The following is a 14,553-nucleotide window of genomic DNA, read 5'->3' on the forward strand; positions in this document are numbered from 1 at the left end:
CACCTCACCGCCCAACCTCGAGGGCAGTCTGTTCAGGGCCAATACCATTGCTTCTCAGCAGAGAAGTAAATGGCCTCCTCCTCCTCTTCATTCCGATAGAGAGCCGGGCAACTGGACACCGACAGGATGTCTGGATCAGGGGAAGGCAACGAGTGCTGGGCGAGCCGCGGGTGAGCAGAGAGCGGGGCGTGCGGAGGGAGCTGCGCGCGCTGGGACTGTGGCGAGGATGGCACGATGCTGCGACGCGAGCGGCACAAGCTGCTGCTTCTGGCTAGTGACCCAGCAGGTTTGGCCATGGTCCCTGGATAGGGGAAACACTCGTGAATCCACTGCTCCTTTTATACACACCACACATACAAATGAGAGAGCTGACGTTATGCCACCATTTACCTACCTTTCCTGAAGTGACTGTACAATTATTACCGTCCTCTACCATCTACACTGATTCTTAGGAAAGTTAAGATATAAGAAATAACAATTTAACAGAAATGAAAATAGGTTTGAAAAATCAACAGAAGGCTTCAATGTAACATTTGACATTATTAACCACAAGGCTAAAACTTTGCCCCCATCAAATCTTTAAATTAAAAAAAAAATCAATATGCCAACTTGTAAGGAATCGATACTTTGTTGCATGAATTTTAACGTTTAAAGAGGAAAACTGTAGGTAAAAAATAGACTGGATTTCAACAGATTCCTTGATATTTGTTCAAAGGTATTTAATCAAAAACCACTTATGAATAGACACTTCCCCAAAGACGACACACCAGTTGCCACTAGGTACATGAAAAGCTGTTCATCCTTACTTATTACTAGAGCAATGCAAATCTAAACAAGCTGCTACCTCACACACATGAGAATGATTATTTTCCAAAAAGACAAGAACAAGTGTTGAAGAGGTGTGGACAGAAGTGAACCCTTATATGCTGTTGGTGGAATCATAACTGAGTGCAGCCATTAGGGAATGCATTGTGGAGAGCTGTCAAGAAATGATAAATAGAAATACCATTCAATCCAGTTGTCCTCCTCTTCTGGGCATTTACCCGCCAAAATACAAAACACTCACAATTCAAAAGACATAAACCCCACAGATATTGCAGCATTGCGTAGCAACGAGCTGGAAACCACCCAAGTGCCCACTGATTAATGAATGGATAAAGAGGATGTGTCATACACACACAATGGAATACCATTCGGCTATTAAAAAAAGGGAAAAGGTGAACAACTGCATTACGCAGCCATGTGGACAGCCCCTGAGGGAGTCCCATGCAGCGAAGCCAGACAGAGAGAAGGCACAAGCTTTCACTCATATGTGGTATACAGAGAAAACAAACAAGTGAATTAAGAAAAACAAAAATAGGCTTTGGACTATACAGTCAATTAGTGGTTACTAGAAAGGACAGAGGGAAGGGGAAAAGAGAGTGGCAATGGAGACAAACAGGCCAATGGGATGGCAATGGGTCAGATATGGACCTTCAACAACAAACTTAATGTGGTATACACATGTTGGTTCTTAGTAATGAATACCTAAGTAGAGAACAAAAGTAAAATTTAGGAGGCTAATAGCTCTTTATAACTGACCAAAGAGAGAAAAGCCTATTTTATCTATTTTAATATCATATATAATTAATTTAAATATAAATGAAATGTAGTTTCATTAATCTAAGTAAATCTATTACAGCTATTTCAGTATCAGACAATTCAGACTTAAAGGCAACAGTATTAGCCATAAAGTAGTCTCCAAATAATTATAAAGAGAAAAGTTAAACAGATACTACATCTGAATCCTGAATATATATAGTCTGAGCCTGAATAATCTGGTTTAAACTATGTAACAGAAAGGACCAGAATTTTAAGAAGTTGATAAATGAGATATTTTAACAAACATCTCTCTGCAAATGAGAAAAAAGCAGACAAAATAGTTAAGTATAAATTCTTAACAAAAACAGTACATTGTCTCTGTAAGAGTAGAAAATGGAGTGCTATCACGGCTAAGGCCTGAGCTTGACCCTCAGCCAGGGAGGTGACCAGCACATGGCACAGCAGACCACTTTTGTCTTACCCCCTGCTCCCCTCAGCAGTGTATTTCAGTAAATCCACCTGTTCTGCTCCCCACTCTATCTCTGGTGAACCCTTTCACCCCCATCCCTCCCAAAGCGGCCTTTATCCTGGTTCTTCTATGCAAAAAATAAGGTGTGTGGCAGGGAGGGAGATAGAAAAGAATGTATGGAAGAATAAGGAATATTACATATATGATGATGCCAATATAACTTTGACACCAAAATCTAAGAGTTGAGAAGGAAAATCTATGATTAAAGATATAAAAACCTCCAAATATTCCAAACAAATCCAATTTATTATAAAAAAGTACTGTGTCAAAAATAGTTCTAATAACATCAAAGGAATTTATTTAAATAGATTATGATTTGATAGAATAAAGACAAGAGATCAACTGAAAGTATGTAGAATAATTTAGTAAAATTTAGTAGCCATTAATTTAAATGAAAAACTATTCTTAGCAAAATAGAAGATGTAATTTCCTTAAGTTAGAAGAAAAAAACATACTTCATGGTGAAATACTGGAAGCATTCTCTTGACAATCATTACTGCCTGTAATCACCACTTTTATTTTACATTTTACTGGTGAACTTAGATTGGATAATAGAAGATTAAGACATAAGGATTAGGAAGGAAAAGACAAATCATTATTACTGTCCACACACAAAAACAAAACAGTCTCATAACAAAATTCAATGTTTCTGATATAAGATCAGTATACCAGCAGCTTTTTCTTATATATATCAGCAGCAAGCAATTTAAAGTATTAATTTCCTCTAAGAAAGGTTACATGTATAACTACAAAAAAAAAATCCCATCTACAAAGTCCTTAAAAAGTAATCTTTTTAAAAAGGGGCATGCAAGAGCTATACAAATAAAATTTAAAGATATAAAAGCAAGTCTCAAAAACCTGGAATTTATGAATAACAATTCTTCACAAATAAAGCTATAAATTCAAAGATACTCTAAGTAAAAAGCCCAATGCAACTTTTCCACAGTGGAATGGAATTCCATAAATTGATCCTAAAATTCCTAAGAACGTTTGATCAAATAACAGCAATTCTGAATTTCAATAATAAAAAATACTTGCACTATCAAATACCAACAATGATTACAAAGCAATATGTAATAACAAGAGCAGCATGGAAATACTGGAACAAAACAGCAGGCCTGGAAGCACTGGTAAGCCTAAGGAAAGAAGTGGTATTCCAACTCAGCAGGACAGAGCTAAATGAGGACATCTCTAGAGTCCTATCTTTGTCGACTCATAAGCTAAGAGAGTAAAGTAAAACTTTAAAGCCTTTAGGAGCTTAAACAACAATCTATCATTTTCTAAAGAAGATAATACAAACACAAATCAGATTTATATAATAAAGAAAAAATAACAACATGGTATATGTAACCCTCAAATTACCAGAAAAAAAATTATATATATATATGTATATTTCTTTATTTATTTCTTTCTTTATTTATTTATATAAACTCTTACATATCAGTAAGAAATCTGGAGGATTCCACAGCAGTGAGAAGCAACTCTGAGAAGAAACATGAGTGACAAATGCTAAAAGATGAAATGATAAAATGATACTCTACCACTCAGTAGTAACGAAGGAAATAAAAATATTAGTAACAAAAAGCAGCATATCACACCCATTCAAGTTACAAAACAACCCTATTATCCCAAATCTTGGTGATGATACAAGCAGAGAGGCACCCTTACAAATGGCGGGTGTGCAAAGTGATGGAATCATTTGAAGAGTAACTTGGCAGAAAAGTAAAGTGTCTTCCCAAGCGCCCAGCAATCCATTTCTCCATGTCCACTGAGAGAAACTTAAAGTTATGTACAATAAAAGACAGAAAAGGAGGCTTATTGAAGTAGTGTGTGTAAGGGGTAAAAAGCAGACTGTGTTGCAATAGAAAAATGGATAAACTGGTTTATTATCACAATAAATATATAAACTGTGGTTTAATTCACGTTAAACAGTTACAGTGTTACTGTTAATTCATGGCAATTAATTAATAATATAATCAGACAATCTATATATAACTAACTATACGTAATTCCTAGATAATCTATATATAAATGTTTCTAAAGCATGCACTTAAACAGAGAGTTGCAAAACCATACTTAGAGTTTGGTGGAATTTATGTAAATTAAATTGTAAATGTAAATACATAACAATTATATCTAGTAGTTATGGTTACATCTTTATTTTAAGAAAGTACAATTCTGATTTATAAAACAGAACAACTTTAGGTGCGTGTGATGGGTGGAGAATGGGTTTAACTGTACCTGTAATGACTTTATTTCAGAGAAAAGACAAGTAAGGCAAAATATTCACATCTGTTTCTTTTGTTAGATAAGCATAATATTTTCAGTATTTTTTAAGTACCTCTAAGAGCTTTATGTCTATCTGTTTGATGAATATGTAAAGGGCTCTAGTAGTACAAATATAAGAAAGTCTAAATAACCACAACTATATATAGGCCCACTAAGACTTACTCAGTTTTCCTATACAGTTATCCGCTGGAAATATTTTGTCCCTCTCCCTTTATGCATAACATAGACTCGTATTCTATGTATAGTTTTACAATCTTTCACTTTGTTCTTCAACACTAGAGGCCTATTTTGCTGTCACTATTTCACCCTTATACAATTTACATACACCAACTGTGAAAATCTGAAACTGCTCAGGACAAGCCTTTAGTCTGCTCTAGACACTAGTCCGACTGCGAGGAGTTTCTTCCTCGCGACAAGATACCCTCTGGAACCCAGTGGAGTGCCACTGCTGCGCCACTAGGTGGTAGCAGAGCTCTCAAACTGTAATCTACCAGGGTTATCTTTCAAAGAGAGTAAAGATGGTAAATTTGGTCACAACATCTCTAAAATATCAAACTAATTTTAAAAGTAGCTCTTGCACTTTTTCATATTTCAAATTTTTCTATGTACCACAATTACAGAAAACTTAATCAGTCCTATTGAAAAATTCAATGCACATGTGGTATCATGACAACCCCATCCCAGTACTTTAAAAAACCAGTGAATTTCAGCAATAATGCATACTTCTGCTGTTGAGTAATTATGAATTCTAAGAAGGAAATGACCCTTTATAAGCTGTAATTTTCAAGCAAAATTATATACTCATCAATCAGTCCTGCATCTGACAAGAGCATAAAATTCAAGGATATGAAATCTGATCACATTCCAGCTGCCCAGCTGGCCTAGCTCCATGGAAGTGCACCCATCACTACCTCACAGCAGGAGGTGAGGAGCTGAGGGCATTCCCTACCCGAGTATGCTGCCTTTACAACCTGTCCTCTCTCCTCTTGCTGCCTGCTGCCTCCCTTGCTTGCATTATCTACCTGCCACTAAATGGAGAAACAAACCACAAGCACATGTTCACTACTTATTTGCACATTTAGGACTTTATTTCATAAAACTATCTATAAAAAGTAGAATTCTTTCTAAGCTGTAACTTCAGCAGAGTTATAACAACTGGAAAGAAAATTTGGAACTGTAAATTGTTCCTGTATCATGAGTTTCCTTCAAGTCTAAACTTTCCATGTAAGATTTCAACCCATTGATGACTACATTTTGAATTCCATTCTTTGGAATCTTGTTCTCTATACATGCTTTCAAATAGACCACACAGACTGAGGAAATGAATCACATGAGCAACACTAAGGGTAGTCTTTCAGATAATGTCAAATATGAGAAATGACATTTTAAATTCAACCCTTTAACTTCGCAAAAAAAAAAATCAAAATATTTAATAAATGCTAAAATTTGTTAATAAAATTTAAAAACTCACCTTGCTACTGAATGGATTCTCTACAATGAGAAATGTTCAACTAGCTCATACAGCAAAGCAATGGCAGCCACATGTTTAGCTACCTCTGGGAGGGGCCCCATCTTCCAGCAACAGCAACAAAATTTTCTCAACATAAACAGCTTAATTTTGTTTAATTACTGAACTCAGTGCTTCATGAATTAAATACTGCATGATAATACTCTTAATAAGAGGAGACAGTGAGAGAAGTAAAAACAAAACCTAAAGAACTTTCCTGTGGGAGAACAGCAATTCAACTTAATATAAAGCCACACTATCGGTTAGACTGGAACCCAAGCTTTTGAGATCTTCCCCTAATTTTTACTTTGCATTATAGACTAAGCTGCCGTTGCAATCAACTTAGTATAGGTATTGGAGTGTCTGTACACCCCTCAAATAAAATGTCAACAGTAAATACAAAAAGTAAAGAATGCATTTCAGAGTTTTTGCTGCACTCACCACTTACCGGGAAATTGTGACACTATTGGGGGTGTATCTTCATCTAAGTCATCAACTCCTCCGGCAATGGGGTAGGGTGGGATGGAGACTCTGGGCATCACCACCCAGCTGTGATCAGAATAAAGGGAGGAAGTCAGGCTGGGAAGCCCGGAGTTATGGGCTATCTGAAAGCCACAGATCTTCTCAATTTGTTGCCAGCGAAAGAGTCGTTCTCGTAAACAAGTTGTCAACTCAGAAAGCGCTTTCCTGGAAAAGTAAACATAGGAATCACTTGCTGCATCAAAGAGTCTTTATCTTTAACGCAGCACTGAAAAAAGGCAACCACACTGACAGAACATGGCAATGAACTAAGTTCAAGGAGAAAATCCCCATGCTTTGGATGAATGTAAACATTGCAATTATTGATGACAATCTGAAATATAAATCACCTACAAACTACTCATGTTGACACCATAAAAGCAAAGAGCTAAAATCATGTCATTACTTTGCCTCCAGAATTTTGTGGTCCACCTCGTCGAGGGAGGAGCTGTGCGCCACATGCAGGGTCCCAAAGACTGTGCTTCTCTTCTTTTTAATTTTCTCTGCCTAGAAACCCAAGGGTAGAAAAGTAAGGCTGAGTTTGAAGGAACGATGTACATAAACAAAGTTTATTTTGTTGTGACTATATTAACAATCATAAAACAGTAGAGAATCATTAGCCAAGTTACAATACTATTTTCCAAAAAAAAAAAAGAAAACATGCTTCTTAAACTAATCAATAAAGTTTAAAACTTTGTCCTGAGTCTGTTTCTCTTAGGAAGACCTGAGTCTTCTATCAAAACATTTCCTACTGCAAATGGAAGTGTTAGTGAATAAACTGAGCTAGCTTAAACTAGAAATCAGATTAACAATCTTATTTCACACAATTTAATAAGTCAGACATTAATTTCTAGTAACTACTAACCTGAATCAGATATGAAGCAGCAACCTAGAGGGAAAAAGCTCTATATAAAACATTTGTTATAATAAAAGGAGTGATTTTTAAATGACATCAAGGTCATTTTGAAAGGTATACTATTTCTCTAGATAAGGAAATTTAACTTTGCAGCCTATGTTTATGACAACCAATTTATGCAATAAGCCAATTCATAAAAAGAATTTAATAAAAAGATCTGGGACATAGATCTTCATATCCCAACTCGTAAACCCCTTTGGAAATTTAGTAAGTTTTCGAAGATTATAGTACCTCATCCTTAGCAATAGCTAACTGCATTTCAGCATTCTGTCTTTTAATATTGTAGTACTGTACTTCTACTTCATGTGTTAACTGAAGCCACTTCTGAAGTGCATCTGGAACAGACCAGCTGCTTCTTAGTTCAAATTCTTTCTCAGCCTTTTTTAGAGCCATTCGAACCTGGAAGGGAAGAAGTCAGGGAGAAAGGGTGTGAGGAAGGCAGGGGTGGGAGAAAAAAGAGAGGGAGGGAAATTTCTCTTTCCAAAAGAAAATAAAGATATTTTTAAAGAAATGAATTGCATTCCAAAATTAAAACAAAAGCAATTAATTACGCTATTTGTGAATATCTTTTTAAATCACAAGGTCTAAAATAATACACTGCTAAGCTGAAGTGTACCTTAAACTCACTAAGCAAATGATAAAGTCAGAGTAGAGAAAGGGCACTGTACACATTTTAAGTTGCAATGTTGATTTTGTATTTTGTAATACCCAGACCCACTGAGAGCATGTACAAATAAAACTGACTATACTTTCTCATAATGCATTTCTTTCTGTATGGAGTTAAGATACAAAGAAATATGTTATAAGCATATCTAACTATTATAGTCTGTTTGACCACTGTTATTTAATCCATTGATTCAAATATGCCAAAATGACACCATTTGTAGAGTCTGTATGAACTGTAAGAAATTAGACCCTGAGTGTATACTTGATTAATTTTCACATGAAACTGTGTTCAGTCCTCAGTGTAAGGATGTTGAAGTATTTCTCTCAATGGCTCTTTGTAAGAGTCAGAAAATAAACAGAAAACTAACTGTTTAGTGATTCAGGTGGTACTAAGTGCTAAGAATAAAAACTTTTTAAAAATTTAATATATTTTTTAAAGATTTATTTTATATCTATGCATGTATGAATCCAAGAATGGGTGTAGGCCAGAGGTGTACAGTAGGCGAGAGGATCACCAGAGACAGAAAATGGGAAGCAGAACAGGAGATCTACTGAAATAATACTACTGAGGGGAACAGCAGGTAGGGCAGGAGAGACCTGCTGTGCCATGAGGGTCAGCTCCCCAGCTGGGAGTCAAACTCAGCCATAGCAATAATAGTGCTGAGACTTACTCCTTAGGCCAGCAGGGGAGGCTCCAGAACAAAGACTCTTAAGGAAAGAAAGTGACAGAGAAGGAAGAGACAATCACTCCTGGGGATTCATTCACCAAAGAGCAAGGACTCAAGCTAAAGATGTGTAAAGATACATGATGGGATTTATGAAATAACATACACACACTTGAGACCTTCCAATACAATGGTAAAGAAACTAAGGGGATCTTGCTTTTGGAGCTCTGTAACTAGCAAATTAATTTTCCTCAAAGGTAAGGTAACCAAACCTTCATTCCCAAACTAACATGCAGAAAAATGTTTGATCTGAACAAGCCCAACTTATTTAAATAAACTTTATCGTGTGTCAGAATAAACTAAGAAAAGTACTACATACAAACCTTTAATAAAGAAATAGAACAACTGTCAGATACTCTAGAAAGGAATGATGAAGAAAACGTCAAAAATCCAAAAATAAAAAAAAGCTCACAGTAGGCCACTAAATGCAGTTCTAGACAGACATGAAAAGTCAGGGGAAGACAGCACTTGCTCACTGAAAACAAACCTAAGCAACGTGCTGGACACGACTTACGGTGCGATGTGCTTTGGGACCATGTTTAAGATAGTGAAGCAGTGGCCCTGCTGCTCTCAGGAGAGATCAGGCTTTGTGATGTGGAGTGGTGAAACACTACAGGTCCTGTATCTCATAAGATTTTAAAGGGAACGTTTCTATACAATTTTCATTGTTAAGGAAGTATAGTACAGAATCTGAAGAAATTTCACTTTTTTCTTTAATTTTAAAAATGTTCCTTAATATTATATCCACAATTATTTACAGAGTACAACAAACATATTCAATACAGAATTGATACATTTTCAGAATAAACTGAAGTTAAGTACTGATTGCCTTTCAAGTATTGACTGAAAACTGTGGAAACTGTGACCCAGTTACAGCCACCATTTTAACTGGTTTGTGATATTATTCATGGTTTATCATTTGACCTAAATTCCAACCCTTAGTTTGAATTACTTTGTTATTTATAGGGGAGTGGATGCAGTGAAAATTGAGTAACAATGTTTATATATAAACATTTATATATAAACATTGTTTATGCATAAGTAAAAAGTCATAAATAAGCAGTAAGTAAAAAAAAAACATGATATCACAGAACAGGCTAATTACCTGAAAAACTGGCTTCGAGAACCAACATTTTTATTACCGTTGTGACCTTTTTTTTAATGACAGCACATAGTCACAACTTGTCCTACTATAGGCTTCTTGAGACCTTAAGAACAAAATATTTTATGTGAAAACTATTTAAATCACACAAAATATAAAGTGGTAGTATTGTTCACTCAGAAGTCTTTAAGGAAAATAACTATACAAAATACATTTAATTCTAATTTTAAGACGTTAATTATCCCTACAAGAAACAGCGATGACTCAAACTGTACATAATTGTGGATTAATTTCCCAATAAAACTTAAGTGTAGAAAACCTTTAATAGTAGTATGGGAAAACATGGACTTTGAAATAAGGCACATAAAAATCTAACTTTTGCAACTTAGTAAGATGTGTGGCCTAAGATGAGTGAGCTAACCCCTCTACACATTTAGCCTATAAACGAGGATAGTAACTACAGTGAAGATTAAAATTTATGAGCGAACCACTTGGCAGTGTGCATAGTATGAGCTTCTGTTACACATAAGCAACCTTAAAATTCTGACTTTTATTTACTATAATCATATAAGACAGAATTCTTTTGACATACCTATTTCTCTTCTTTTAAGCCACTCCTTACTGACTCATGCTCATTATTACTGATATTATTTGTAGTGGAACATATATCAAAATAATCTATTGCTCTACTGGACAAGGCAACATTTCTATGCCCAAATCCTCAGATTAGAATATTCATGGCTCCCCAATCCTTTTTATGTAGTGTGTCTTCTCCTGTGAGGCAGTCACTTGTAAAATATTGCTAAAGTTTATATAAAAGAATCCTCATTACTGGTTTCTGATTTGCTCTTTAAAAAGTTTAGAAAAACAGGTAACAAGATTTTCAACACTGTGAACAAGCTCCAAGTTAAGAAGTCTTGATGGAAATGGGGAATTCACACAGGAGGACAGCTGTGTCTTGAACAAAGCATAATACTGGTTAGGCACTTTTTTTTTTTTATAAACTCCCTGGTTCTTCACCCCCTTTGTTACAGAGAAGAGTTGCAGAGTTAACAGTGCCTAACTGCAAAGTATGTGTACTCAAGAGAACAAATTCCTCACCAGAAAAGGATGCAGAAATAGACCTTTGGAGTAGAAAGGGGAAGAACTGTTAACAAGAGAGGGCTACATTCAGCCAGAAAAATCCTATTAAAAATGTCAGTCTTCAGGGAAACAGTACTAACCACTGAACATTTTCCCTTAGCTTGAAATTAAAACTCATTCATCACATAATCTTCTTACTGAGCATGTTGAGAAGGCGACAGTGCACAGAGCAAAGTGGCAGGGACAGGGGAGCAGACTATGTAGTTCTGAGTTGTTCTACAACTGAAGTGTCTCTTCAATCTTAAGCACATCTCTTAAACTTCACTTTGGCCTGAAGTTTCTTTATCAGCAAAGAAAAGTCAGAGGAAGGAGATGAGACTGCAGAAGTACAGTTTGGAATGATGTGATCAGAAGGTGAAGAAAGAAGCCATGAGCCAGAAATGCAGGCAGCCTGCAGAAGCTGGAAAAGGCGAGAACAGATCCTCCCCTAGAGCCTCCAGAAGGAATTCAGCTCTGTGAACCTATTTTAGACTCTGACTTCGAGAACTGTAAGATAATATGTGTGTTGTTTTAAGTCACTAAGTTGGTGGTAATTTATTATAGCCGGAATAGGAAACCGATATACCTACCTATAATTAAATTCTCCCAGGACCCATCCCCTTTTCCAAAGGACTGTGGAATGCCTAAGTGCCTGCATTTCATCTTGAGTAAAGGCTAGTCAGAGAACCAGATATTGGAGAGAACATTATTTTCCACAACTTCAGAATTTTTAGCAGATTATGTTTGCTCTAAATCCAACTAGTGTGATTCAAATGGATGTTTAAAAGAGATCATTTTCCTCTTCACAAAACTTTAGCATTAGATAGGCCTGATTATACTACATTAAGTCAGAAGCAAATATATTACAAATATTAAACACCTTAAATTTACTCAAGATAATTGACATGGCAGGGAATAAGATGTCATGAATGAGTGACTATGATGGTAACTTCATTTTCAATTACTACTCTGTTATTTTGTTATGACTTTGATCAATGCAACAACATGAACAAATGATTCTTTAACTAAGGAAGAGTATATGATGAAATTAAATGTAAGAAATTCTACAAAAACAAACAGGGCTCCTTAGGGCGGCAATAACACAAATAACCTAACAAAAACTTTTTTTTTAATGTAAATACCTGCTCTAATTCCTGCTCTGCATATTGACGTCGACTTAATTCACATTCTGCTCCTTCCCTCAGCTCTCTCAGCCGACAGGCTTCCTCCTTGGCGTAATTGATTTCATCCATCATCTTGCGCTCTAGATTTTGCTTTTCTACAGCAACATTTCTGTTTTCTTCCTGTGCCTTTTCAAGCCTTATGGAACAATAAAAATGAAAATTTCTCACAAAATATTCCAAACTTTCATTTCTTAATAAAGAACAAACAATAGATATGCTTCAATCAGAATAAATTTGGATAGCAAGAATATCAGGTAGCCTCCCTCATAGCTACTTTGATTACCTTGAATTCAAAATACAAGGGTACCAGGAAAAGACCCTTCACAAAGAGACTTAAGAAATGCCTATTGTTGAAATCATGTGAAAATCAAACTTAGCAACACATAGAATCCCACCTCTATTTGACTTATTTACACTGGTCTTCTGCCAATTTATTCCCTAGTGCACACTGTTAAATAGGCCTACAGTTATGATGCCATTTTCTAAAACTATGAAATGAAATGCACAGTCTTGATGTACATGCCAACTTAAATGTAAATATGGAAGCACCTGCCCATATTACATCTTCTCAAATTCATCATCTTTTTACATAAATAACAAGATACAGCTCTTTTCACTTACTCACCTTTCCTGTAAGTCCATCAGACTTTGTTCTGCCGTTTGCAGACTTTCTAAATCTTTCATCATTTTTGCAACATGTTCTTTTGATGTCTTATTCTGTGTGTAAGCAAACCAGCATCCTCCAACACCAATTACTATAGAAACTGTGAGGATAAAATCCTTCATCCAGTTATGAGGAGGACCTATAAAAGAGAAGTAAAGAAATGAATCTGAGTATAAGAGAATCTCCATACTTAGAGGTACATGAACGTCCCATAACATCCAGTTTTTTAAGTCATTTCTTCAAATTATTACTGTGTGTTTATTATAATTGCCAAACATACCAGACCTATAGGATGGCAGAGATAAAGCTCCATAGATAAAGGCACCATGCCCCTGCTGGGAGTAACGAAATTCCCAGGAAACCCTGAAAAAACAACAGCATCTCCAATCACATCCTAGTAGAATGGTCTTCTATGATGTGAAAGCAATCATCGAGAGTATGGCTATTATCATTCTTACTTATTTCCTCCAGTTAAGTTAGGTGGCTGTCATGCTTTGAGACATAAATCCTGATCACTCACCAAGAAGCCCTTTCTCCAGGCATGTACCCGTGTATCTAATCAGTGGTTCTCAAGAGGATAATAGTCCACCTAGCTGACATTTGACAATTTTTCTTTGCCACAACTGGAATGGTTATGAGTAGAGGGAGTTGCTACTAGTATCTAGTAGGCAGAGGCCTGGGGTATTACTAAGTGTACAATAATATACAAGACAGTATCTTTCCCTCAACCCCCTTTGGCTGTTAATAAAAGATTATATAGCTCAAAATATGAATAAAGCCAAGGTGGGTTAACTTTGAGTTAAAAGGCTGTAAGTACTGTTTTACTGGTACTTTTATTTGTCAGAGATGGCAGGGTCACTAGAGGAAAGAACAGAATCTCCTTTCCTTCCATGCCAGGCATTACAGCTAAAGTAAGGAGGAAGGAGCCAGAAGCTGCAGGTATCATCACTCAAATAATTTTCCAGTTTATCCCTAACTGTCAAATACACACAGAATTTTCAGAGGGCTCCTGAAGGGAGACACAATGGTAACTAACACAAAAAAACATAGTTTATAGTGAACTGCCCAATGGCCCATGCCTCCAACAGGAAAACTGTGTGTGTGATGAGATGACGGCTCTAAGAAAAATTCAAATTGCTATGTTTGTAAGTCTAGGGTTAATCTATGTTTCCATGGTGATAAATAGCATGCTCAAAGCCGGAGACCCCCCAGGGTTGCACATTTCCAGAGTACATGCCCTGACCTACAGTAGAAGAGTTGATGCACTGTGGAAGGCTAGACTCTAGAAAGGATTTATTTTTATTTGTTCAGCATCTGGTTCAAATATAAGCCCCATCCAGATTGAAATATAATCACCAGAAAAAAACACAATAGATACCCAAGTACTAAATGAGTACCACTACCCAGCAATTTTCAGAGAAAACTTCATATGACAATGCGAGTTTTTTATAAATCAAACCTAAGTATTCTAACTGTAGGGTTCATTCACACACACACAATTCTTAGGCAGACACATTAATAAGGTAATGCATCATTAACCTCTTCACGAATCTGTTTATTCAAACATTTGTTTTCAACAGTCTTTGGGAATAGTTCTATTTCTTTTCAAATGATACTATATTGATTTTCTAAATTAAAAAGAAATTTGTGGGCCCTCCCTGGTGGCCCAGCGGGATAAAGCACAGCACTAAGAAGCTAAAGCCACTTCTGCATGAGTTCGATTCCTGCCTGCCCCAGAGGTGACCACAT

The 14,553-nt window shown here is 36.1% G+C and overlaps 1 protein-coding gene across 2 annotated transcripts in view; it reads right to left on the reverse strand.

Annotated features, from left to right (window-relative positions):
* The window catches only part of STIM2 (stromal interaction molecule 2), an 85,304-nt gene that overhangs the window by 6,533 nt on the left and 64,218 nt on the right, over positions 1 to 14,553 (reverse strand). Inside the window, exons 6-12 of one of the 2 annotated variants that reach the window (XM_004681359.2) lie at positions 12,766 to 12,943; positions 12,099 to 12,276; positions 7,573 to 7,740; positions 7,291 to 7,314; positions 6,832 to 6,932; positions 6,355 to 6,593; positions 46 to 301 (exon numbers count right to left, since the gene is read on the reverse strand). In XM_004681359.2, the coding sequence (XP_004681416.1) occupies positions 46 to 301; positions 6,355 to 6,593; positions 6,832 to 6,932; positions 7,291 to 7,314; positions 7,573 to 7,740; positions 12,099 to 12,276; positions 12,766 to 12,943 (1,144 nt within the window). The remainder of the gene's footprint in view (positions 1 to 45; positions 302 to 6,354; positions 6,594 to 6,831; positions 6,933 to 7,290; positions 7,315 to 7,572; positions 7,741 to 12,098; positions 12,277 to 12,765; positions 12,944 to 14,553) is intronic. The other variant, XM_004681360.2, reaches the window with a different exon arrangement.

This window comes from Condylura cristata, unplaced genomic scaffold (genome assembly GCF_000260355.1).
Source record: "Condylura cristata isolate star-nosed mole 26May11 unplaced genomic scaffold, ConCri1.0 scaffold00012, whole genome shotgun sequence".
In the NCBI taxonomy this organism is placed as follows: Eukaryota; Metazoa; Chordata; class Mammalia; order Eulipotyphla; family Talpidae; genus Condylura; species Condylura cristata.